Source organism: Molothrus aeneus, chromosome 18 (assembly GCF_037042795.1).
Source record: "Molothrus aeneus isolate 106 chromosome 18, BPBGC_Maene_1.0, whole genome shotgun sequence".
NCBI lineage: Eukaryota > Metazoa > Chordata > Aves > Passeriformes > Icteridae > Molothrus > Molothrus aeneus.
Window position 1 is genome coordinate 11,839,907 of NC_089663.1, and position 25,729 is coordinate 11,865,635.

At 44.1% G+C, this 25,729-nt stretch overlaps 1 protein-coding gene across 1 annotated transcript in view; it reads right to left on the minus strand.

Moving 5' to 3' along the window:
- Positions 1-8,286: 8,286 nt before the first annotated feature.
- Positions 8,287-25,729, minus strand: part of SBNO1 (strawberry notch homolog 1) — a 31,405-nt gene continuing 13,962 nt past the window's right edge. Inside the window, exons 10-32 of the mRNA XM_066561960.1 lie at positions 24,738-24,899; positions 24,099-24,234; positions 23,914-24,019; positions 22,573-22,726; positions 22,302-22,484; positions 21,987-22,084; positions 20,992-21,143; positions 20,270-20,467; positions 19,834-20,004; positions 19,576-19,745; positions 18,733-18,864; positions 17,496-17,631; positions 16,961-17,073; positions 16,789-16,860; positions 16,247-16,346; positions 15,675-15,749; positions 15,277-15,423; positions 15,104-15,198; positions 14,876-14,968; positions 14,338-14,475; positions 13,768-13,844; positions 12,861-13,054; positions 8,287-11,995 (exon numbers count right to left, since the gene is read on the minus strand). Coding sequence (XP_066418057.1) covers positions 11,853-11,995; positions 12,861-13,054; positions 13,768-13,844; positions 14,338-14,475; positions 14,876-14,968; positions 15,104-15,198; positions 15,277-15,423; positions 15,675-15,749; positions 16,247-16,346; positions 16,789-16,860; positions 16,961-17,073; positions 17,496-17,631; positions 18,733-18,864; positions 19,576-19,745; positions 19,834-20,004; positions 20,270-20,467; positions 20,992-21,143; positions 21,987-22,084; positions 22,302-22,484; positions 22,573-22,726; positions 23,914-24,019; positions 24,099-24,234; positions 24,738-24,899 — 3,045 coding nt within the window. The 3' untranslated portion in view covers positions 8,287-11,852. The remainder of the gene's footprint in view (positions 11,996-12,860; positions 13,055-13,767; positions 13,845-14,337; positions 14,476-14,875; positions 14,969-15,103; positions 15,199-15,276; positions 15,424-15,674; positions 15,750-16,246; positions 16,347-16,788; positions 16,861-16,960; positions 17,074-17,495; positions 17,632-18,732; positions 18,865-19,575; positions 19,746-19,833; positions 20,005-20,269; positions 20,468-20,991; positions 21,144-21,986; positions 22,085-22,301; positions 22,485-22,572; positions 22,727-23,913; positions 24,020-24,098; positions 24,235-24,737; positions 24,900-25,729) is intronic.

Below are 25,729 nucleotides of genomic sequence, written 5' to 3' on the forward strand. Positions count from 1 at the left end.
GGTTTGTCCTGTAAGCAGGGGCCCAGCAGTGTCAGATCTGGGTATCTGATGTTTGCTCTGCAGTGTTCTGGGCACAGGCAGCAGTGGTGGCACGAGACACAAGACCCTGGTAAAGGACAAACTTACTGCTTGGCCTCAGACTCTATTTAAGATGACTTTACTCTTGGTTTTTTGGCACTCACTGCAGGGTAGGAAGTACCTGCAAGTTCTTCCCATCTGCCATGTGCTCTGAGGGTTCACTGCAGTTGTTCTGAGCCAGGTGTGGCCACAAGAACAAAACCACCATTGTGCTCAGGCCCTGGGCTGGCTGCTCAGCAGGCTGACCACAGAGTGGAGCTCCCTTGGAGGGGCTGCCTGTGGTTTCACCTTGTTTGGTGTCCCAGGCTGGGCTGCACGGCTGGAGTTGTGCTCTGCACACACAAACTGAGCCTCAAGTGTGGCAGCTCCAGCTCCCAGGCTGTGTGCAGCAAGCTGCAGGTCCCTGCTCTGCAGCCCGATGGCTCGGTCGTGTTCACTGACAGCAAATGCAGCTCTTCATCACCAAGTGGCCGAGTCACAGAGCAGGAAATACAGCAGAGCCATTTTATCACACAGGTGACATTTGCAAGCCTTCTGCACACTAAGATGTAACTTAAAAATAAACGTGTGAACTGCTGTTTTCCAGCAAGGGAGGATGGACAGGAAGATGTGTCTGTCTCTTCAGTCACTACAAGAAGTGCTGCTGATGAATTTTCCATTTTCCAGGTACAGCTGCCTCTTCTGAGTTGTGTAATATCTGCAACATTCACTCTGTCCCCCTCCCCTTTCTTCTCTTGGTATTTTCTCTGTTCCCTCTCCTGGTTTGACTTCCTCACCTCTGCTCCTCCCAAACCACTGGGAATTCTGAGCAGCCAATGTTTCCACAGAGTTTGCCTCCAGCCCCTGCTTAGCCAGAGCTGTGACTGATTTGAAGGAGGTTTTCCCTTCCCAAAGCTCTGGGGTCAGTGCCATGGCCCTGGGCGAGGGTGTAAGGAATACACATGCAAAGTGGGATGTTGGAAGGTGCTGGCAGCTCTGCCACAGAGCCGGGGGCCTTGGGCCATGCTGTGAAACAAACTCGTTTGTCCCCTTTTATCTGGAAACAGAACGAAATAGTCATCACAGAGCTGTGCTGTAACACTCACGGGGACCTGCAAATGAGGAGCACAAACTAGGCTTGTTCCTTATCACCTTGGGTTACATCAACAGTGAGAAGAATGAAAGATGGCACAGTAAGACCCTCTTTTTTTCCTGGCATGTCTTTGACGTGTGTAAAACATTAAATTTGCGCATTAATTTTAATGTAATTAATTGTTGTCAGGCTTAATGAATTGAGTGACTTGGGGGTATTCTAACTGTCCCTTACCCACCACAGAGCCCCATGTAGCAGCAAGGGGAAAGAAGTGGGAAGTTTGTTCCTTTTCCTAGAGGGAGTTTATATTCAAATGCTTATCCCTGCATGTCTGGTGATCCAGCATCGTGCATAAAATAACCACAGATGCACCTTCAAGTTGCTCAGCACCAATTTAATCTTCGAGTCTCCAAACTGCTCTGGTGCTACAACTAACATCATCAGCCAAAATGAAAAGCCTCTGGTAGGCCTAGACTGAAAATTAAGCTTTTTAAGCCTTGGGTGAAGGCAAGGTTTAACCTCTGTGGAAAGCACGAGTGGTAGAGGCGCGTGAGTGTCAGCTTTAACAAACAGCGTTTTCAAAGCAGCTTTGCAGAGCTGAGTACCTTTCTCACGGGGATTGTAATGAGCCAGCAGCTCCTGGTGCAGAACCTTTCCTTCCCCAGAACACCCAGCACGTCCCTGGGACCCTGGCACAGAGGGAAAATTGTGCATTTTATGCTTTTTTGGCATCTATGTTGCTCTTCCTTATCGCTTTGCTACAGCTCCTTCCATTCCTGTCTCTGTTCCCCACAACAGCTTCCTGCTGATGCTACAAAGTTTCTCTTGTGCTTTTTTTTGTTCCCAAGGGAAAGCTGACCCCCTTTGGTGTCCTTCCTCTGTGATCTGCCTTTTCTGGCTGATATTTGCTGCCTACTGCCCCATCCTCACCAAAACGCACAAAACCAACCTAATCCTGAAGGAAAATACACATTCCCCAGCTCCACCCTGTTGCCTTCTCGCAGCTCAAAATCCCCCTGGAAGCTCTGGATTGCTCCCCTCCTGAGGAAAGAGCAGCAGCAGCCGGAGCCAGGCCCCAGGAAATCCCTGCAACAATTTCAGGTGGAATCCCAATTTCAGGTGGATTCCTGTTCCGGACGGGCTTTCCCCCTTAAATCCTCCCTGACAAACTTCTTCCCGGTCCAGCCCTGCTCCCCACTTGGAGATGGTTCCTCCCAGGGCCAGATGCCGCATTATCCGGAGCGACTTTCCCTCGCAGCCTTGTTTTCCTCCCACTCCTGAGTCCTTTGTCTGGCTGCCAAGCGGAGCAGCCCTGCCAGGCAGACACAGCTGCTCCGCATCGCCGCGGGTGCTGCCCTATGGCTGCGGAGCCACTGCAGCCCGATCCACCTCCGAGGGGACGCTCTGCCTCCGGGGTGTCTGCACCGGCAGCAGAAAAAGCGAACAGCACCTGTAAAGCTGTCGGAAGGGGCTGGAAAGGTTGAAGATAAAGAGGCCTTGATGGTGCTCTGGGTTTAGCTCTGAGACAGCGCGAGTAGAGAGGCTGCTCTCTCCTGCTCTGGCTGGAGGTCTCCCTGGAGGAGCACGGAGGAGGAATGAGAAGTTTCCAAGTCTGCAGCCACAGAAGCACAGGCCTGGAATCTCTCTAATGAAAGTTTTCCTCTTTGCAGTTTGCCAGGCAAGAAAGCACCAGGCACCAATATCAAAACCAGCCCAGATTCCAATGAAAACCAGCAAAGAAATACTAGAGTAGAAATGAAACAGCTTCATTTTCCTTGGTAAGCACTGGCAAATAAAACTACAGAGAGAGGAGGAGAGGAGAGGAGAGGAGAGGAGAGGAGAGGAGAGGAGAGGAGAGGAGAGGAGAGGAGAGGAGAGGAGAGGAGAGGAGAGGAGAGGAGAGGAGAGGAGAGGAGAGGAGAGGAGAGGAGAGGAGAGGAGAGGAGAGGAGAGGAGAGGAGAGGAGAGGAGAGGAGAGGAGAGGAGAGGAGAGGAGAGGAGAGGAGAGGAGAGGAGAGGAGCTCTCTCTGCTCTGCTGGGTACAGGGCACAGGCAGCTGGGCTGATGGTGGGGCTTGGGCCAAGGGGCTCCTCCTTGCTTGCTGTTGCTTGCAGGGATGGAATAGCACTTTATCCCCACATTACAGGGCTTCTCTGCATCATCTTTCCAGACAAACGAGTGCTCCACCCTGCCCGATTCCTTCAGTTTGCCTGGAAGGACTCTCCCTTCTTGCCCTGTGGGCTGGACTCCCGCTTCCCTCCCACTCCTGAGCCCTTGAAGGCTGTGCCAAGGAGTGAGCTGGCACTGCCGAGCTGGCCCTGCCTCTGCATCCTCCCCGCGCTGCTGTGGGCCCGGGGCAGGGAATACCCCACCCTTTGGCTGGGGCAGAGCAGGCTCTGAGACTTGCTTTCATCCCAGCCCTGTCTGGGAAAGCTCCTGAACCTGCTCTGCGTCTGGGAGCACAGGAATCCACGGCAGCCAAGCTGAGTGTTGGCTCGCCTGGAGGGATTCCTGGAGGGAGGCTGGTGTCAAACACCCCTGTCTATGTGAAATAATCATCCACGTGGCACCTGTGAGAGCTGCAGATTCAAATCACGGTTTGAAGGGACACGCTGGGGTTAAGCCCCACAGAAAACCACCTGAGTGCAAAGCAAGTGTCACCTGACCAGTGTCATATGCTGAAACAAATAATCAGAAGCACAAACACCTCTGTCCCTCAGAGCCTCCCTGTGGCACCAACTGAGCATCCCTAATTGCTTTGTGACTGGTCATTTGAGCAGAGGAAGCGGAGGAGAGAGTGAAAGCAAAGCCCAGGGCTGGAAAATGGAAATGACTGTAGGGAAAGGAATGTGGAGCTTCACAACAGCCCAGAGTTGGCGGGGGAGAGAAGAGCAGGGTGAAGGGGGAAGGAGGAAGAGCAGGAGGTAAATCAGGGTGGCAGGACAGCGCGGTCTGAGCGCCGCGTGTGGCACGGGCGGCCCCTCGGTGTCTGTGGTGCCACACAGCCCTCGGCTGGCACTGCCGGGCACGGCGCGACCCTCCCTCACCAGCCCGCGGCGCAGACACAGCTTTGCCAGGATGAGTCTGACCCGTGTGTGCGCTCCTGCCCCGGGACACTGCTCAGAGCAGAAGGGAGAGCCCTGAAATCTCTTGCCAAGTTAGAGATTCAGTGGTGTGAGCCCGTGTGCCCAGCCCGGGGTGCAGAGCCTTGCAGTGCCAATCCCCTCTCCCGGTGGAGGCGCTGGGACAGGGTGATGCTAAACACAAAGTGTTTTTAGCGAGCCAAACGATCAAACTCTGCCTAAACATCTACCTGAAGAGCGACAGCAGCCTCCTGCCCTGGCACACCGCCTAAAAACCCCTTCTTCCCTCTGCAAGAGCAACAAGGGGAGGCCGTGGTGTCCCCCCGGGTCTGTGGGAGGGGACAGGCTGTGGGTGCTCCCCACGGAGCCCAGGCAGCTCTGCCCGCTGTCCCCGTGCCCAGACAGGGAGGGACAATCCCGGATGTGAGGGATTTACAGCCCTGGCAGACGCTGGGGACGGGCGATGGCGAGGTCGGGAATTGGAGCAGCGCAGCGCGAGGCCGAGCCCAGGGCAGGGCCCGAGGCCCCAGAGGGGCTGCGGGAGGCCAGGCCAGGCTCTGGCATCCTCTCCGGGAGTTTCCCCTCTCCAGGAGCTCGTGGGCTTTTCCCCTCTCCAGGAGCTCCAGGGCTTTTCTCTGGACACAGGGAGGGGAGGAAACCAGGGCTGAGCAGCAAAGGGCCGGGGGGGTGAGAGTGGCTCAGCAGCCCGGGCTGGGGGCAGCAGAACTGGGCGCCCTCCCTAAAGCAGGCAGGAGATGGTGCCAGGAAGGTCCCGATCCCAAGGGCTCCCTGCACGGGGCAGCTCTGCCCTGTCCCAAAGGCCAGGATTCCCACACGGAGAGGGAACACTGGGAATTGTGCAGGCTCAGATCGCCACCGTTCCATTGCTGCACATTTGTGTTCCTTACCCAGGAGGGATTCAATCACTTGCACCCTGGTTTATGATTTAACTCACTCTGGCTAAGCTGACACAGAGCTCTGCTCGTGCCTTGCAACTCATTGTGCATTTAGCAGGCAAAGTTGGTTCTTCCACTTTATAAATGTGGGAGGAACACACAAACCAGACCTGGACTTCCAAAGGAAGAGGCTGTCAGCTCCTGCACTGCCTCGCTGGCATTTTTAAGGTGTATTATTTACATGCTGGAAAGGAGCCAACCAAAACCTCTCTTAAGAAATTTCTCTCTTACTTACAGAACAAAGTCTACTGCTTTGTGAAAATGAATAATTAAATTCTGAGGTTTGGGCATCTTCATTTATTGCTGAGATCTTGGCCTCATCACTTTTCCATATTTGGGGAAAATGAGACTAAAAGTCAATGTTAAATGATGTACAAAACTAAGATTAGTCTGTTTACCCCAGACTAACTCTTTGGATAAAGGAAAACTATTTTCATACTTTGCATAAAATTTGCATAAAATATGAAGTTGATACTTTCCAATCTTGATATATTTTTTATAAACCCTCCTCTCTTTTTTAAGCCAAACACAATTAACACTTCAAGAATGTTGTGAGTCTGCTCTTAACTACCAATAAAACCAGTTTGATTTACCAGTGACATTAACCAGGTTAAGTGCCAGGATTCAAGTGGATTGAAAGAAAAGCTGTTTGGATCACTAGAACATGACTTCTGCTAGTGTGAGTGATCCTAAAATAGTGTGACAATGAGTGTGTTCAATGGGTGTAGATGTGTTGCTGAAAGGCGTTCCAGCATCTCTGTGGGCAACTTCCAGAACAGAAAATTAAAAGGGGAAAGAAAAAAAGTCCCAAAGTAGCAATCAGCTCAATTTATTGAACAATTTTTTTTACCAAAAAAGAAAGAACTGAGTATGGAGTCCATCATGTTTCTGTCATCTTTGGGGGTATAAATCTTCCTAAACGCTGCTCATGTTTTACTGCCAGGCACTCCAAGTCCTGCTGCTCTGGGGACATTTGGGACCAGCACAACCCCAGGCTGCAGGATGGGGGCTTTCAGCTTGGCAAAGGTTCCCATTAGGGCAGGCAATAAAACACCTCACACAACTCAGCTGAAATCCTACATGGCTTTGGGATTCTGTCACCTTGGACCCTTAAAGGTGGAGACTGAACAAGCACTAATAGCAAAGCCCTACTCAAAAAAAATCAGTGTATCCTTTGTGCAGAGCAGATTCCCAGTGAGTTACTGCAGGGCTGGGGTACAGGGAAGGTGCCGAGGCAGTGAACACCCACCTCCAATAAAACTCAATATGGCAATGACTGAAAAATAAATCAAATTACTTGGCAAATAAAAATGTGGTTCTGTGACTGCAAGGAAGCTGGCATTTTCCTGGTTATCTTCTCCAAGACAGGAAGAAGAGACATAAATATATATGGCATCAGAAATGGCAGCAGAAATGTCTCTTTATCCTTCCCAGTACAAATTAAGTGTAGGAAAACTACTCCTCCACAAGGCCCCTGCCACTGAGTGATGCCCTAAGCACAGCCAAGTTCAGAAACACCAACCAAAGTCAGCTCTTACAAAATAAAATGTAACACACATGGTTCAGGTATTGACACTGCAGGACATCACTTAAATCTGAACATACTTCTGTATTTTGGTTTAGCTGCCTGCTTTAAGTGCACCAAATGCTTCAGTTTGAGCTTCCCCCCAGACATCTCAGCATCCTTCACACACAGGGTGCCAGGTGCACAGAATCCTGGATATTGGCTCAGGACACAGCAGGAAAAAGATTTCTTCCACGAGTTTTGGCCTCAGCTTAACTCTGTCCAGTTCCTATTCTTGAATCTTAGTGGTGCCTTAAATCCCTTTCACTCAAAAATTATTTTGAGCCAATAAAGAAACAGTGAAGCACATCAGACCCAGGAATTTCTCTGCAGGTTTTTACACCTCACTCTATTCAGCAGAAGCTTTTAGGGGCAACCTGCCTGCAGCTGTTGTAAGTGGGGCTGAGAAACAGCACCTCAGAGCCTTTTCATCCCTGTTTTTCTCCTCAAGAAGAGAAATTGCTGCTTTTCAAACTCATTCCCCATCCGAAGCAGCCCCTGGGGTTGATGCTGCTGCTCCCAGGGAAGGGCAGCCCCGAGGTTTCCCGGGTCCGCCGGGCCGTGCTTGTGTCACTTTGTGTCACTTTGTTGGGCCGGGGTTGTGGCACTTTGTGTCACTTTGTTGGGCCGTGCTTGTGGCACTTTGTGTCACTCTGCTCCTGCCAGCCCCGCACAAACCCAGCAGGGACAGCAGCACCCCCTGAGCTCTCAGCATTCCCCGTTTAAAGCTCACGGTGACCACAGGAACTGCCAGAGGAATTTTGTCGCTGTTTGCAGCCGCACGCTCCTCGCCCTGGCTCAGACTGGGCAAATCACTGAGTTCAGGAACAGCTGCAGGGCCACAGTCCTGCCCTGCAGCTGGGGAAGGGCCAGACCCACGGGACAGCTGCTGCAAGCTCAAGGGATAACTGAGAGACAATGAATGGGATTTCTTATTCATCTCCAACCCCGACAGAAATAGATTATTTTTACCTGGCAATTAAAAACCTGCACTGTTTTTTTCCCCAAGGTAAGTAAGTTTCATTACGCTCATTTTGCACATGACAGGAAGCTCAGAATTTTCCCAGGAAAATGCTACAATAGACACTTCTTTTCTGCTCTCAATCACTGCCATTCTAGAGCACTTTTAAGACAGCTCACACTTAATATAAAAGCAGTAATAGACTTTGATGTGTTAGAACTTAATTCTAGAACTCTGATTTTTGGAACTGACTGAATGCACAGCTGGGGATACCAGTAAGTGGAAGAAAATAGAAATGTTTCTAGGATTAAAGCTCAAGTTCTGAAATACTGAAAAGACTGAAGGAAACAATCTGTATGAAAATTCAAATTATTTGTTTCTGTGATACAGCCACCAAGTGAACATGCATCACTGAAAGACATTGGGTCCATTTCCCTCAAGGGAATGCATTTTACACTAAATTGTAGAATAAACCCACAGAGCATCAAAAGGATCATGGGAGACAGACAATGAAGTTTTGGGTAAAAAAAAAAAAAGACAACACATAAGATCTACAATGTACACACACACCCTTGAAGGTTTATATATGCTCTATATATATTTCAAAGTACACACAAGCTGCCCATGTGGCAGGTTGAGAAAATAGGAATACATCTTGGGAAGGTCATGAAGGAAAAAACCACAGAGGAAAACGAGAGTTATTTACATTCAATAATTCAGTAGCCTTTAACACCTCTATATACAAACAGGCTCTATTTATGTACAGACTGCACTGGGAGCCGAGTGAAGTTATTCCAAACACAAAAGAAAAATACAAAACCCCTTGATAATTCACTTGAACAAGCGTTTACAGGTTGCAGAGATTTCTCCATTTACAAAGAAAATACTACACATGGAACAGAGAACTTGCATCTTTGGGGAACTCTCAGTCCTTACAAGAGGAGTGTGTTCCCAATGAACCACACAGCCACTGGAAAAAGTGGAATACTTGCAGTGCAAGGAGGTTTTGAGGGGGTTATAATTGCATTTATCATGCCAGACATATCTTAATTATGAAACTAGTTAACAAGTCATAATTGAGTTGCTGTCAAGGGACAGTTAGAAAAAAGAACCCAAAATTTGGGTTTTCAGTTCCCAAATCAAGTCAAGTATGCACCTTCCCCTTCTGCAGCACAATTCCAAAATCCACACAGTACAGAAGCTGCTGCCATTGTACACGTGGCATTGCCCCTGTTACCAGAGCCCTCTGTCCTTTATAGGCTTTATAGCCATTGCAGATGTACAAAGCATTTTCTATTTCATTTGGTACAAAGCAGATCAATACCCCACAAGCAGGAAAATACAGAGACCACCCTTGCCTGGCCTGGTCATTTATGATGTAATAAATGGTCTTGTTTTCCCCCCCAGGAAGATGTTTGTCTCACAGGCAGTGCTGCAAAGGGACACCAGCCACTGTTCTTGCCCCATCCAGGGCAATTTACATTCCCTTTCTCCCCAAGTTTTATCAGCAGCTCATGCAGGGAACAAATGCCAAAATCCACACCCCAAGCACCGAGTAGGAATTTTCAAGAGAGAAAATATTGCTGTGGCTTGAAAGCTGTTTTCTTTTTTTTGATGTTAACTTTCAAGATGTTACAACAGTCCAGAGCCATGGCTGCAGCTGTGTTAGTAAATGGATGGCAAAGCCAAGGCAGTGATGGTGCAAGGAGCAGGCAAAGAGGAGCAAGTAGAGGAATGGATTTCTGGAACAGGAACAGTTCTTATGCATCTTAGAAGTACTGTCAGCTCTTTTCCCCTCCAGGGGACACAAGTCCATGGGAAGTTTAAAAGGTTGAAGCAAAATAGTGCTGTTTGCTCATCAATACAGGGAATATCTCAGATTTGCTCATCCCAACAATCAAAGTGAGCACACCAGGCTGAGAAGAGCACTTAGGAACTGAGTGTATTTAAATCATTATTAAAAAAAAAATTAAAAATCACTAATTGTGAGTCTACCACTTCCAGAACTATTTTACTGAGGATACCAAGACCTAAAATGTTATGTCACCATCTCAGATGGCAGAAGTTTCTACAGCTAGTAACAATGAAGCAGCAGCCACACACAGCCTGTCGTTACTGGCAGTTTGGTTTGCTGTCTGCTGCAGTAGTAATCTGTCAACACACTCCTCAAAACCCCAGCCCTGCTCCTGGAATGGGTGCCAAATCCATCCCCTGGTGGGTACAGAACACAGGAACAGCCTCCCCCACAGCCTGTGCTCTGGTTTGCCAGTGCTCTGACAGTGCTCAGCTCCCCTCCCCTGCTCCCAGCACACTGAAGATGCCCCAGCACTGAGCACCTGCATCCCAGGGATTTACAGAGGTGCAGCAGCACAGGGGGGGCAGAGGATTTATTCCAGAGCTGCATTTCCAGTTATCCCAAGCAGGAGCAGGGGATTCATCCCTCCTGACCAACTGGGCAAACTTCCTTCCCTGCCAAGTCTCCCTTCCCTCCTTCCCTTGGTGACCACACCAAGCTGCTGGCACAGGGAGCATTAATGAGCCTCAGGAGCAATAATCCCATAAGGGATTTATGGAATAAATAAGGGATAATTCCATAAGGGAACCCCCTTCTTCTGGCCCACTCTGACCCTTGAGTGGCTCACCAAGTGCTTCAGAGGTGCCACACTGCAGCCATCCTGCTCTGGAACTGAGCTGAGCCTTCCTTAAACACACACAGGGAGCTTTAGACAGAGTTTAGCTCTGGCCTCATTAGCGAGTTCAGCCGAGAGGTTTGGGCTGCAAGACAGAAGCCTGGTTAGAGCAGGAACATGCCAAGTCCTGTCCAATTCCAATTGTACAGACTTGTTAGTTTTTTTGGAATATGGTGATTGCCTAAACAAGACTCCACTTCTTGTTAGTACAATAACTTTTATTTGACATCTACAAGATCATTATCTTGTAGTTTTTTGGACAGGTTTATACAATCTCAATTTTTCAATAGTGCAACCTGTGCAAGCAAGAAATGACAAACATTGTCCTTCACTTTCTTATAAACATCTACTATTATAGGCAAAACAAAACTTACCCATATTATAGATAAGTGACTATTCACATTTGTACATTACAATTTCTTTTAAACAGCTCCAGATAAACTCTACAATGTCTTACAACATATTAAACATAACAGAAACAGCACATACAGCGGAACCCTCAAGTGTTTCCCATTCTCTAATTTACAGCTCAAGTAAGGTTTCATCTTAAAAGTGACAAATTAAATTATGTTAATGAAGTAAAAAATATAAGATTGTATGCGAGATGGAAGTGAATTTGCACTTAAGTTTCCATAACCACCTCAGATTAAGGAAATGCTTCAATTTAAGGAAAACAGGCATCCAGCCATCTTTGCAGTACACATTAGGAATACCATTAATACATTAAAAATGAACTAATTTTAATTTAAGATGTTTATCACAAAAAGAACATGTTGTAGACTCAAATATATAACTCCCAGGAGAGAACCAGAAAAAATGCAACACCTGGGTATAAACACTATAAAAATGCAATAACCAATGCTGTACAACTAAGATTGTGTTTCTCTCTGAATTCCTGTCTCATGTGTTTATGCCATCCATGCCCGTTTCCAAAGACATGCACTGTCAAACAGAAACTGGGAAGGAACCTGAATGCATGATGTGCAACCTCTAGGTTTCATGCTTTTATAAACTCAAATTGAAGAGAAAAACCCAATATATATTTTCTATATATATACTCAATACATGCATTCGAGATCTCCCACAGCAATGGCATCGATGCACTGCGTTAAACCCTGAGCACTGTATGACAAGATAAAAATAAAGCCTGCTTGGGGATTTTCAAGCATTTTCAAACAAATTGTGGTTTGTAGCTTAAAAGGCCAAAAGTAAAAGCAAACAGGAAGCACTACAGAGAGCATAAGGAAAGACAGATGCACCACCATAAACAACTGCTGGCTTTCAGTTCTACCAACCTTTTTAGATCTCTTTATTCCCAAAGTATTTGAGACACAACTGAACTGAAAAAGTTATATTTCTTTGGAATCTGTCCCTGATTTTTATGCAAGTGATATGCTTTTACAGCCTTTTCCTCAAACACCAAAGTCAACACCTGTAGCTTTGTCCTCTCATGCGTTGTTGAGGTTGGTGATGCTCTGGGGGTGGTGCTGCTGCCAGATCTGCTGCTGCTGCACTGCGAGCTGCTGCGACTGGTCGGACGTCGACAGGAGGTTCACGAGGGGCGACACACAATTTGCAGGAATGATCAAACCTGAGAACAGCAACACATCAATGGTTTCATAAAAACACCATCAGTTGTGTTTGTTAAGAGCTCAGGCTGATGACTGCACCCTTTAATTTAAGCAACATTCAATAATGACTGTTCTGATGTCAAGTCTAATCAGCACAGCCACAAGTCCCGCTCCTCAGTCCTTCACATCCTTTAGGTTGTGAAGCAAGAGAAAGAAGTTCTCATTTTGCCTGACAACAAAATTTATTCTCACGTTACCTGCTGTCATGAGAAGTCAGCTATTTTTGCTTTTCTAGTCTCACAGAAGTTACATCACCATGAAAGTTTAAACATGGAAAAACCCACTTCCAACATCCTAGGACACTGGTACTAGAGGAGGAGCTGCCATGATATTGGCACATCCACAGGAAGTCCACATTTAACAAAACATTTGGAGAGTTTGGTTTCTGAGGTCCCTGTTTTGAGGGCTCCACTATGAGGTTTAGTCAAGAGACAATCATCTTGAAGTCATTCTAACACACTTTCAGTAGCTCAAAAACCATGAAAACAATTATTTCAAAGGCCTACTATTCACTGCCAAAAGTGGGGGAAAAAGTGGAGCCATTATGATGACAGAGAACCTTGGCTGGAGCAGGCTGTGCATGACATTTTTGCTGCAGTAATTCCAAAGAACTGAGATTAAATGCTCCAAAGCCTGGCTGAAAAAGAAACTAACCTCTGTGTAGAAGTACTACCATAGTAAAGCTGCCCCTCCAGAGCAGACAAGCCTGCTCTCTTTGAAACACCTTTATCCAAACTCAGCCACGTGGCTGCCAGCACAGGGCCACTGAGCACTCAGAGCCACCCCAGCTCTGAGGAACTGCAGAGGAGCAGCCCAGGCACCCACCTACGATCCTCTGCCCATCCTCTGTCCTCAGGCGCACGATTTGCATTTTGACGTTGGTGCCGCTGACGGAGGCCAGCACTCCTTCCACCTTCGTCCACACGCTCAGCACGGAGCCACAGAGCACGTAGTAGGTTCTGCAGCGCAGCCCCACCTCACAGACCAGCCCCAGGCCTGCCTTCTTGCAATTGCCTCTCCTGCAGGCAGACAGAAAAGCTTTCAGAACCATGCTGCAAACTAAATTCTCATTTCACTAAAAATGAGACCTGTGGTTATTTAACGTGCATTCAGAGTTGAGCACGCACACCAAGGGAAGGACACTTTGAGAACAGATGATGGGAAAGCTTTGGGAAGGGCTGGCCTAGTTAAGCACCATCTACAAAATGCACAGACAGAGCTTTGAGTCAAAGATAACATCACTGAGGTCACCTGAGAGCTGGAGAACATTACAGGACACTGGTATCTGATCAGGGTACTTCAGAAGCTCCAATATTAATCTGAAACTTCTACCAGTTATGCAGTTCCTCAGGAATTCAGCCACCAGCTGAGTTCAGCCACACAGGAGGCAGCAGAGGAGGAACAGCTGTTTCTGACATCCATCTCATCTCTAAACATTCCCCCCAATAACGTTTGAACTATCAGACTACAGTTACAGAACACATGAAGACACTTCAAGCACAAGTTACTATGGAGTCACTGTGAGTGTAATTTATACATTAACACTCATCTCATGTACAGGGACTTCAGGGCAAGTACAAAGCTTTGTGTTATCTCACAAGTTGGGTCATTTGACTGGTCATGGGGCTATTTCCCTTACACAAGAAACACAAGGCTTTACAGGAGGGACAGAAGAAGAGCAGGGATAAACCAGTCCAAAGTGAAACAGTGAAGTTAAAGCACAAACACTGACCAGTAGGCGTGGGTGCAGGTGTCTGCAGAGGAGTTGTACTGCTCCAGCCAGTGTGGCAGAGCATCCTCAGAAGGTACCTGGAAGAATCGTCCAAAGTGGGAATGAAGCAAATCACATCAAAACTTATACAGAATAAAAATAATTGGGTTGGTATCATGAGAAAGGAGGGAGCACCAGCATCAGGATGGTGTACAGAGGTACAGCATCCTACATTATAATAATTTCAAATTATCCATCCCAAAGGATGAGCAGAACCTCAGAGCTTTTACAATAATCCACTTGATGTAAGTTTCCTTAAGTTCTTGCAAATTCAACACATGCTAGACCCTAAGGAACCTCATTTTTTATTACACCACAGATAATTTATATTCAGAAAGAAATTCAGAAATGGATATAGGAATGCCAAAATCATGTAGACCTGCTTAAAAAGACCCAAATAAAAGCTCTTTTCTGGAGAAAGAAGCTTACTTTTTGACTTGTCAAAATTATACATAAACACAAAAAAAAAAAAAGCCCTTATTATTTTCAAACTTTTCTAAATTAAAAAACAAGCATAACTTTAATGGTTACCTTCTTATATTTCTTTTTCAGGTCTGCACATGTCTCTAGTTTGAGTTGTTTCCCAGTATTTGGTCTGTATATCAAAAAAAGCTTCTTTTTAGGATTCACTTCTTTTACTAGAATTGCTGTTTTCTTGTTATTTCTTATCTGAAAAAAAAAAGACAAACGAAAAACTTCCTGAATTAACACATGATGAAATTATCTGCTTAAGTGATTCCATATTGTGTTCCTTACAGAGCAATAGGAGTGTGCAATAGTACAACCAAGGACAGTAATACACCTCTAGAACACAGAAATCCACACTGACCTCACAGTGAAACCACAATTTCCTGGTGCAGGTTTAACTAAGAGCTATTAATTTGGGCTCATATTCCTATCAGGAAATATCTTGAGGAGATAAAAGGAAGAATTTCATACTCAATGTTATAAAAATCTTAAAATTAAAATGAATGTAAGACTCAATGTATTTTGCAGAACTGAACAAGTAAGTTTTTCAGTTTAGCCCCCAAAACCTCTGAACATAGTCCAAGAGACAGAAGAATCTTACCTGTAGTGATAAATAAAATCCATCATCTGGACCTGTTTGTTCTGCCCAGATCTTTGTTGCTTCATCCCAAGACATTCCTCTCTCCACACTGATCTACAAGAGAGCAGTGCAGGGGTATTTGAGTGGGAACAACTTGAAAATAGTTACACACCTGGGGACTGCACACACTGTAAAAACCTCCTGGCAAATGTTATCAGTTGCTACAGAGATGATAAAGGATTAACTTACTGTGTACAGCTCCACATGTCCAGAGGTAGAATATCCAGGAGTTAAAAACTTCTTAACATCTGCCTTCCTCACTTTCTCATCCCCAGAGCCCAAGTCTGAAAAGGAAAGCAGAGTTTTATTCTGCTGCTCTGTTCTCACTGAAGTTCAAGAGCACTGTGAAATGATTTACTCACCTAAGATGCCCATGTCATATCTTCCATTCTTTTTAGCATTTTGAATAACTGCATTTAACGTGTCAGAGAAGTACTGGAACAACGCATTCTGTTGATGGACTTCCATGCCAAGAATTCGATTCAGAAATTTCCCTATGTTGTTGTAATCTTAAAAAAGAGTAAGAAATACATGTATTAGGGCAAAGATTAAGTCTGATAACCACAAGCCCTCAATCAGTACTCAAAGATTCTTACAAACACTACTTAAATACATTCTTTCAGAAATGCAGAAAACACTAGGTTCTTCAAAAAAGCTCACTTTTAGAGAGTTACAAGTTCAGTTCTAAAGCTGGGAATGCACTGTCATGACAAAAGATGCTCCCAGGGACGTTCTACAGATGCACTGAACACCCAAGTACCTTTATCAAGGGTCAGTATTCCAGATCTGTCTTCCACATTTATCAGGCCTACACCAATCAATCCCTGACGAACATCTAGGAAAGAGAAAGAAGTTCAATCATAGCTGCTTTGCCATCTAAAAATAACCCAGTGAAGTCACAGCTTGTTGAGCCATAGGATCTGATTCCAAAGCCTCTGACACCCCTCACTTCCCATTATTGCAGTTTCTACCTAAATACATCAATAACCAAGACACAGCTTTGCCTTCTGTCCTTGCAGGAAGCCCAGGAAGGGGAAAGCACCAATGGCCCCATGCATGAGAACAGTTCCAAAAGGCAATGGGAAAATAAAGATAAAAATCTGTTTGTAATACACTGGCCAGGCAGATACAGAACATTCCTCACACTGAGAGTTCACAGATCTGGTTTCAAGTGTGAACTTCAACATTCAAGCAACGTGCACAGACTCTCACTGGGCATTTACTCCCATCTGTCTCAGCTGATCATTTTAAATTGTAACAATGTTTTACAGCTCTAACAGTATTTCCATTTTCTGTGTACTGGAGAAGGACCAAAAGGTGTCACAGCCTTACCTTTGAAGAAGTCTCCAGGAAAATCAGGAGGAGGTGAGACCATTGGGGAGTCCAAGTTCACAATGGATTTCATAACAATCTCCAGAGCATTTCTGCCATACTGTGTAAAAAAGAAAGTTGTTCTGTCAATGGCATCCAGTGTTTGTGCCACAGCTCCAGGCACACATGGTTTAACAGGTATTTATAATTCACAATTAAAAGCTTTTCTGTGCAATAGTGAATTGTTTATCACCTTTATGTAGTGCAGTTTATAACTGCAAACAGCCCAGTCTAAATTTTTAATTAGAACTGCCAAATTAATCTTTCATTGTGGCTTAAAGGACACACACCATTTACTTAAGACTTTGATTGTTTGCAAGAGCAGAAAAGTGATTTACACGTGTGTGTTCCACATGGCTTCACAAACAGAATTATGGGTTACAGAAAGAGGCCTTCCATCAGCAAGGGATGGAGTTAAAGGGATGGAGAGGAACCTTCCTCAACAGGTCACCTGTGGAATAAGCACCACAGTATGAGCTCTCCAATAGAAACAGAATTGTCACCTTGTTGTCAAAATTGAATCTGCTGAGGTCTCGAGTTTCTGTGGCCCGTCTGTCCCCATGGGTGAGGGCTCCCTGTTAAGACACATCATTGTCATGAAATACAACTTTTAAGAAAAAGAAATCCAAGCTGCATTTTCTCAAAGGAAGGATCAGACCTCTTGAAACATCTTACCAAACTCTCCAGTCTTTTTGCAACTATAGATGCAAATCTTTGCTCTCCTGCCAGTTCAGAAATGAGGAACACATACTCTGGAGCAGTCACTTGGTTGGATCTATGAGTTCTTCCTGGATAATTAAGTAGAAGCATGCAAATTAGATATATTCAGTGAAATAGAATTTTTAAAATAAAATGTGAACAGTGAAGAGCAAGGAAAAAAGGTAGAACTTAATCCTGCTTAAAAATTAGATTCTGCTGTAATACAGCAAACAGAAGTAGAACAGAGATACTCTAAAAATGGTGGCAACTTCTATAAAGACACTTCACATGTGAATGAAACTCCAAAGCTGCAGCCTAGGGTTGTTTGTGAGGTTTCTTTCAAAGCTTTTAAGACCATTAGCTACGACCAGAGATAAAGTTAATTTTCTTCATGGTACAAGAGACTGGAGGGGTCCTTAGGAGGATGCCTGCTCCATCTGATTCTCCATGTTAGCAGTAAGTTCAGTCATCACTCCTGGGTCTGCTGGTCAGGACACAGTGAGTGCTTTACCAAACTGCTGGATTGCTCTGTCCGCGCTCCACGGCAGCTCCAGGGTCATGTGAACCCTCCGCCTCTGGTTCTTGGCCCTGCGGTCTGCTTGCAGTGAGATACCAGAGCTGGCAGCCTCTGAGATGATGGCAATGTTCTGTGATTGAGAAAAGAGCTCTTAGTTAGCAATAAATCCAAGATCAAGCTTCAGTGTCCAAAAAAAAAAAAAAAAGGTATTGTTTTACAACTATTACCAAACATGGGTCTGGAATGATTGCACTGTTACTCCCAAGGCAGGGGGAGGGCAGCAAAGGTGTGGCTTCTGTATCACAGTTAGAAATGCTAATGAACTTTTCTGAGTGAAAGAAGGGGGGTTTGCTTTACTTTTCACCAACAACTCTCTGTGCAAACAAAGACTTGCCATCCCAGAGGGCAGGGCTCCCTGACACTGGCCTGTACTCTGAAGGAAAAGGGGAGGGACACAGGCTTGCTCCAATTGCCAACACCAGAAAAGACAAAATGTTGCTGCTAAGGCTGTACAGGGAAGAGGATCCAGCCCTTCCAGTGCCTGAATGCATTTGCCTTGAAAGAATGTAAATGTTTGGACTGTGCACAAATCACTTACAGGAACCCAAGTTTTTACCCTCAAGTGTCACAAGGGACCACACAAGTTCCATGCACAGTGACATTTACTCCATTTGCCCTCTTGTGGCAGCACAGCCCAAGTGAAGCACTGGGAAGGGCTTTCTCCCCCCACTCCTTTTATCAGACACAATTCTACCATTATTCAGGTCGGGATTTTCTTTCAGAGTGCAACATTAAGGGCAGAAGTCACCACTCCTCCCAGTGTGACTTCTCAATCCTTGTTAAGGTTAACGGCCCCCACCTTTTCCCTTCACCCCTCACTGTCAGTGTTCATACAGTGGTCTTCCCCACTTCCCAATTTAATTATTTCCTCTTGGAAGGGGAGGTGCACAGTGACCCAGATCAATGAATCAAAGATATGAACCACAAACCTACCTTTTAAACACGTAATTGTTTTACAAAACCAGCTTGAAGGTGCCAGCTTTCAGTTTGGCACATGGGGCCTCAGAGGTCACCCAAACTACAGCCTGACCTTTAAACTCACTGATTTGAAAAACAAACCAGCAGAGTGCTTCTTAACTGGTACTTACACTACCTGCCAGTCACTGGTGAATAGCTTAGAGTTCCTATGGCATCTGGCACATTTGCCTGCATGCAGTCTTTCAAAGATTACCTTATCTCCATCCATGAACCTCTGCTTCTCTGTGATGTTGAGGATTTCCACAGGCACATCGAGCTCAGACCTTGACTCGTAGGAGATGCTGCCGTCGTCGTTGCTCACCACTCTGCCTTTGCGGCCGGTCATCTTGGGAGGGGAGGGAACACAACCTCAGGGGGCAACGCCAAACCCAGCCCAGCACCAACAGCTCCAAGCTGCATTATTTATCCATGCACCCACATTAAAATGCTCAGTAATTTACTCTGAGTGCAAACCACTATTATCTGCTATGTGGAATATGACAAATCTGTGTAGAAATGATGGTGTATAATGGCACTGTTCATAAGGGATTTACCAGCAGCACTAAGAAAATAAGCTAAACAGACAGCTTAGGCTGCCACTGATTTTAACAGGGTCTTTTAAATCACACTGATGCTGCTACTTGATAAAAACAGGTAGCTTAAAGACATTTTTCTGAAGTCCTTGTGAGATTAATTAATCAGGCTTTTCATCAACACATAAAGGTTCTTGATCTCCACTGCCTTGGAGGATGAGCTAAGCTCCTGTCTGTTTAATACACACCAGCAGCAAACTGACTCCAGCCAGTCAGAGAAACAGACCACAGTAAAACAAAGGAGAAACTGGTGTGACTTACCCAAGCAGAAGCTATCAAATCTCAGAAATAATGTGTTCACCCACTCAGAGCTCCCCCTGTATTCTGACACAATATTCAAATTTCTCTTCTATTGAGAGGCATCAGCAGAGTAACTTCTGCTTTCACTCCTGACATCACTGTCTAAAACTGATAACCTCTTTAAAAACACACTTTTTTTTCTTTACATGTGAACACCAGCCTACCTCTGCAACATTTTCAGGACCACCCAGTTCATCTATAAGCTCATCCAGTGTATTAGGTGGAAGATCTTCAGCCAGCTTTTCCAGTTTATCCAGCAGTTCTTTTTTCATTTGTTGGGCCCTTTCAACAGCATCCTGACTCGTTACAAAGCTGCTGTTTGTGTTACTGTTTGCTGAAAGTTAAGAAAGACTCTTTGAGATTTAGAATTTTATTGCCTAACTGCTAGGAAATGAATCAACATCAAAGCAAGCTGCTCTTACCAGACGTGTTGGTACTAGAAGTGGTGGTTCCAACAGTGGAAGTGAAGCAGCTGGGTCGTTTGGATCCCAGACCAGAGGCTAGTAAGGCACTTTGAATAGAATCTGGGTCTATGCTTTTCTTCTTTTTCTTTTCTTTATTTTTTTTATGCTCTTTTCTAATCAACCAGGGATCTGAAGTTAAATAAAAGTTTCAAACATTTACTAAGCAGCCATCCATCCCTTTTAAACAAATACATTCTCATTGCATAAAGTGACTTACAAGTCTGAAATCCAGTGTACAAATCTAATTTCACATTCTACTTATTCCACATCACTGGAACTAAACTACCTGCTTAGTAAACACGCATCTGTGGCTCACTGGAATGTTTGGGAAGACTTTCTGCTTACTCTCTGCAAACACAGCTACTTTCTTGATGAAACACTCAGACTGCCTTACCATCTTCATCATCTTCACTGGATTCATCTCTGAACGGGTTGAAGTCATCATCGTCTCCAGAACTCAAAAATTTGGAGCTCTCATTGTCACTTTCTTCATTGTCTGAAGCATCAGACTCACTCTCACTCTCATCAGAGCTGCTCCCTGCAAGGCCACCTGTTTTGCGGGCTTTTTTGGCTTCTCTGCTTATTTCTTCACCTAATTCCATCATCCCAGAAGAAAGAGAAGTTAGTTTAAACCTTGTAGTCTACACACTTTGAGGTCTGTTTTACCATACAAACTAGAAATATATTCAACTTTTGAAAACAGAACTTTTTAAAAGAATCTAGGCTTTAGGCAAGACCTCTCTCCCAAGTTTTTAAGATGAGCAGTTCGGGAAGGGGGTGGTATTAGGCTTCTCTTCATTGAGCCTCAAGATAAATTAAGTTACTTGAGTGACTACCTCAAGAAGTGACCTGACACAGACAAAGCATTTTGGGATATGGTTCCATAGCAGATCAACCAAATTTTGAGGAAAAATAACTAAAATTTACAGATTATATTGCTTATCAGAAATATAACATCTATTAATGGCAACCTCTAGCCTTAAGAGATCTGCAATACATTCTCTTTCAAGGATGACTGTACAGATATTCCCTTTTTTCCCCACACAAAGTTGACTCTTAGGCAGCTCTGAAGCTGCCATTTTCACTGTGGCATTAGTGCAGGAACTCCAGCATTACCTTTTCGTTTCTTTACTTTGTTCTCCTTGCAAGGGCTGTCCCGGGGTGAATTGTTATTACTTTGAGCAGTCAGGTCAATTCCCAACAAGCTGAACAGCTTCTTCCTGTCAGGAGCTGGAAAGTGCTTCTCAATAAGAGACTGGAATACTCCTCTGTTTAAGAAAAAAGGGTTGCTCAGTGGAATTTGCATTTATTTAAAGTGCAAACCTGTAACACTGAACAGCTTGCTTGACTTCTCTGAAGAATGACTCCTTGTGTTGGGCACTCTCTGTATTATCACCCACATTACTGTATTTGTCACCTTCTTAAAAGCAGGACACATCTCTTTTACAGCACTGTTACGCCTTGCTAAATTTGTTTTGTCTAACAAGTGGCATTGCTACTGCCATTTTCTAATTGCTCAATTAAGTTGATAAATTAAGATCTTCAGCAAGGCAGCCTTGGGATTGGCTCTGGTCCCTCTGATCAAAGAGGGAAGTCATGGTCTGTAACTTGCTGAAGTTCTTTCTCTCAGAGTGCAACATTAAGGGCAGAAGTCACCACTCCTCCCAGTGTGACTTCTCAATCCTGGTTAAGGTTAACAGGCCCCACCTTTTCCTTCACCCCTCACTGTCAGTTTTCATACAGTGGTCTTCCCCACTTCCCAGTTTAATTATTTCCTCTTGCAAGGGGAGGTGCACAGTTGCTCTGGTACAAATGCAGCACACACTTGGCAGGTCTCCCCATGCTCCCAGTTTGAGAACAGTACAAGCTGTTCACACCTGAAAATGTCAGTTTGGAATGCCAGGAGAACCAGGAGACAATCACTGCCTCACCTGAGCAGTGCTGCCAGACTTTAGGTACAGGCAGCTTCAGTAAAGAACATCACTACTAAAGGACTCCCAATCTTGTGTGCACTGATGCACACTTGACACACAGAAGGACAAATGACTACACACACACTAAGCTGGATGAAGGTTACTTTTGCAAACAACAGTTTTAACATTCAGTCTTACTTTGCTGTAGAAACGAAGTCATTCAGTTCCCCACCACCTTCCTCCAAAGCTTCCAATGTTCTGGCTTCTCCTGTCGACTGCAGGCCAATGACAACACACTGAAGGACAAATGAATAGCAGACACTGTCACTATGACTGAGCTGTAAGTTTAATTTGCCTGAATTTCTGCTCATTAGATACCATGAAGAACAAAAGCATGCTCCTACTATGGCTGAAAATATTTGTATTTTATATATATATATATATATATATAAATTTAATCTAATAGCTTTACATTTAAGACAAATGTTTAAAAATCAGTCCTGATCAACTTACTTTGCCATTCTTGATTTCTTCCCGAGCCAGCTGCACCACTCTCTTCACCTTGGAGGCTATGCAAAGGTACTTGAAGAACCTCTGGTGAGCTGACCAGAACTGACCCCACATGGATTTCTTCATGCGCTGCTCGGCATCGATGAGATCGGCCGCTTGCTGAAACCTCTCTCGAGCACTGACCCACTGAACAAGAAAAGGAGCATTCACATTTCAATCAACTCCAACCTCCCAGAAATCAACAGAGAAAGCAAATTGAAAACAGGGTTCTTACCAGTTTCACAGATTTATTGTACATTTTAACATATTCCTGTGAGAGCAGAACTTCGTCGATTTTGAAAGTTACACCTGAAAAACTCAACTGTCTGGCTATGTACATTCCTCTCAGTTTCATATCCATAGCAACTATTTCCATGGCACCAACACCTCTAAAATAAAGGAACAATTTAAGTCCATGTTAGAATTTTCAAGAACAAGGATTTGTTAAAAAAACGCCTCAAAACACAACCCCAAGTACTTTAGAAAAAACCAGCTTATAAATGTGAAGGAATATGTTTTCAAAATAATTTGAAATTTAGTCTTTACATAAAACTGTATCCCTGCCTTGTAAGTGTTAAGTGTATCCCAAGAGGTAAAACTCAGTTACTTTTTTCCCAAATGACCTAGGATGGATTAGGAGACAGTAACTTAGAAATTTGAACTGGATAACAAACTTGGTCCAAATATCAGCAAATTCTTGCATTCTAATTTTATAAACTGCTAATGATTTGAAATAATACAAACCATTTTAAGTTATTCAGATTTATGCTGATATGAAAATGATTTAATTAGTAAGTAACTTCAGTTCTCTTCAACAGCAACACCGTGAGAGCACAGGAGTCACCTGCAAAACAGCCAAGTGCTACTCACAGGCTTGGGGCTCTAACTTCATTATTGCTTATGGGATATGCACCCAGTAATGAAGAGAGGCTACACTGGCAGAGTCCAGAAAAACCACATATCATGTAGATGGTAAACAAGATGTATCCTAAAGCCTATTGTGCATTCTGTAGTGTTCAAAATTCTTTTTGAGTAGGCAAAGCAAGATGTTCACCCACCAGAGAATGCAGCAAGGGCCTTTTCTCCTGACCCCTCACATTCAGTATTATTAGTATGTTCTGAAACACCAAGTACCTTGTAAGAGCACAAAGAATTTCCCTGAACTGGGTTCTTATGCCAACAAGCACAAGATTACCTCCTGTTAAATTGCCTATGATGAATGCATCAACATTAGAGGCCTTCTACAAATAGGGAAGCCATTAACTCCACTGAGCATACTCACTACAATACAGGGTGTTTTCATGGGGAGCAGCAAAGTCTTTTGCTTTCCTAACCCCCACATTTTCGAGAGCCCTCTTTTCCCAGAAAGCTTTTAAAGCTCTCAAAATTTTCTGTGAACAAAGGAAATAACTTATTTTTCACCACTTATGATAAATAACATTTCTGCTAGATTTAGAAGCCAGAGTCCTTAGTGTGACAGGACATGCTTGTAGAGGACTAGAGAGCGAAGACAAGGAACTGGGAGTACAGTCAGCCACAACCCTGTGCATTCTGCTGTAGGTCTTTGAAACTTTACCTTCTTTCAACAGCCTGAATAAAATCACTGAATTCCCTAAATGGAGTTCCTTCACCCCATATTCCAAGACGGTTCATATATGCCATGTTCCTTGGCTCAGATGCACCTAAAAAGAGAAAGATAAATCTGTACCAGTGCCAGCAAAACCATCCAGAAACACTTCATACAAACCCAGCAGTACATACCTGTGGCACTGGCATAAACAACCCTGGCTTTTGGAAGTTTATTTTGAAGTTCCAATACAGCCAGACCTGTTTTTGTTGGTTTTGATGAACCAACAGGACACAGATTCTTTGCTTTATGACACTCATCAAATACAATCTGAATAGTAATTAAGGAAAAGCTTTGTCCCACTAATGTACAGAATGAGGAGCTGAACAGAAGGCAAAAAAATCTACTACTTACAATAGGGGGCAGGCAGAAATTGTAAACTCCAGACATTGGTCATTTTAACTAAAAACCTTGGAAAAACATTTAGATAACAAATTGCCACACTGGAGTTCTTGAAAATGCTGATGATACTCCAAATATATATTTAAATAAATCCATTAAAAATATCAATGTAAACTTAGAGTTCTGAAAGACAATTGTTTAATTTTATAGGTTTGATATAGAAAACACTAGGAACTTCACTCTTGTAGCAGAGTTGAGTGGCAACAAGTTGATGGCAATGTGTTTGGCACAAAGTTTATAAAACTAAGTGTAATGTCAGAGCATGCACACAACTGATTGCCATTACAAATAAAGAATAGCTAAAAATCTTTAAAGATACAAGTTGAAATAGCAATTTCATTATAATCAAATGAATTCCAGAAAAAGGATACAACTCCATCGAAATCTTCACCACACCAGTGAAGAAGCTGCTTTAATCTGGTTTTGTATTTACCACCAGACTGACTCTCCCCAATAAGAGAAGAATAGGTAGCAAAGATGACCCCTTTCTTCACACTTCCATTATGTTTGGAAGAAATCTTCCCATACTTGAACTGCAATAAATAGAAATTAGAGAAATGAATCAAGAGAGACCCCTCCTCAATCCCACCTACCAGATGATGAAGGGATGCTGGTGGTCTCAAACTGAAAGGTGGGGACACTTGGAGCCACCCATAACCCCACACCATGATTAGGGCACAGCTGATGGCAATGTGGTTAAGGGGTTATACAGGGCCTCACTTAAACATTGACTTAAGGAACACTAAATCTGAGGTTCCAAAAGTTTAGCAGCCACATTCTTTGGCTACATAGTTTCCTTAGTTTAAATACAATTGAGATTTCAGTTTCAATGTATCCCTTTAAGAGACAATACCTCAAGTGTATTTACAGCTGCTACCACAAATGAGGATTTCTACAGCCTTGTTTTGGAAATTAAGAATTCACAAAGCTAAAATACCAACTTAAACCAAATTTTAAAGTTCAGTGAATTCAACCAGTAATCACACGTCACAATTTAAGCAGCTAATCCAGAGCAGAGGCAATGTCTCCAAAAATAACTGCACACACCACTGCTGCTTTAATAAATCACTGAGCAGGTCCATTATTCAAGTATTACACACAAAAAGCATTATAAATAAAATGTGCACTGAGAGATAGAAAGTAAAAAATTCAAATGCTACAAAGCTTTAAGGATGTAAAGAATATTTCAACTTGTAAAAAATATTCTACTAGTAGTGTCAGTAGTGGCTTGAAGTGTAGTTTTTTTTTAAAAAAAGCACACATGCTAAGACTTAATCCTACAAGAGGCCTATTTACATGATTAACTTAAAGCTCTGTGTGGTTCTTTGTAAGATTTAGGCCTGTCAAACAAGACCTAGACAGC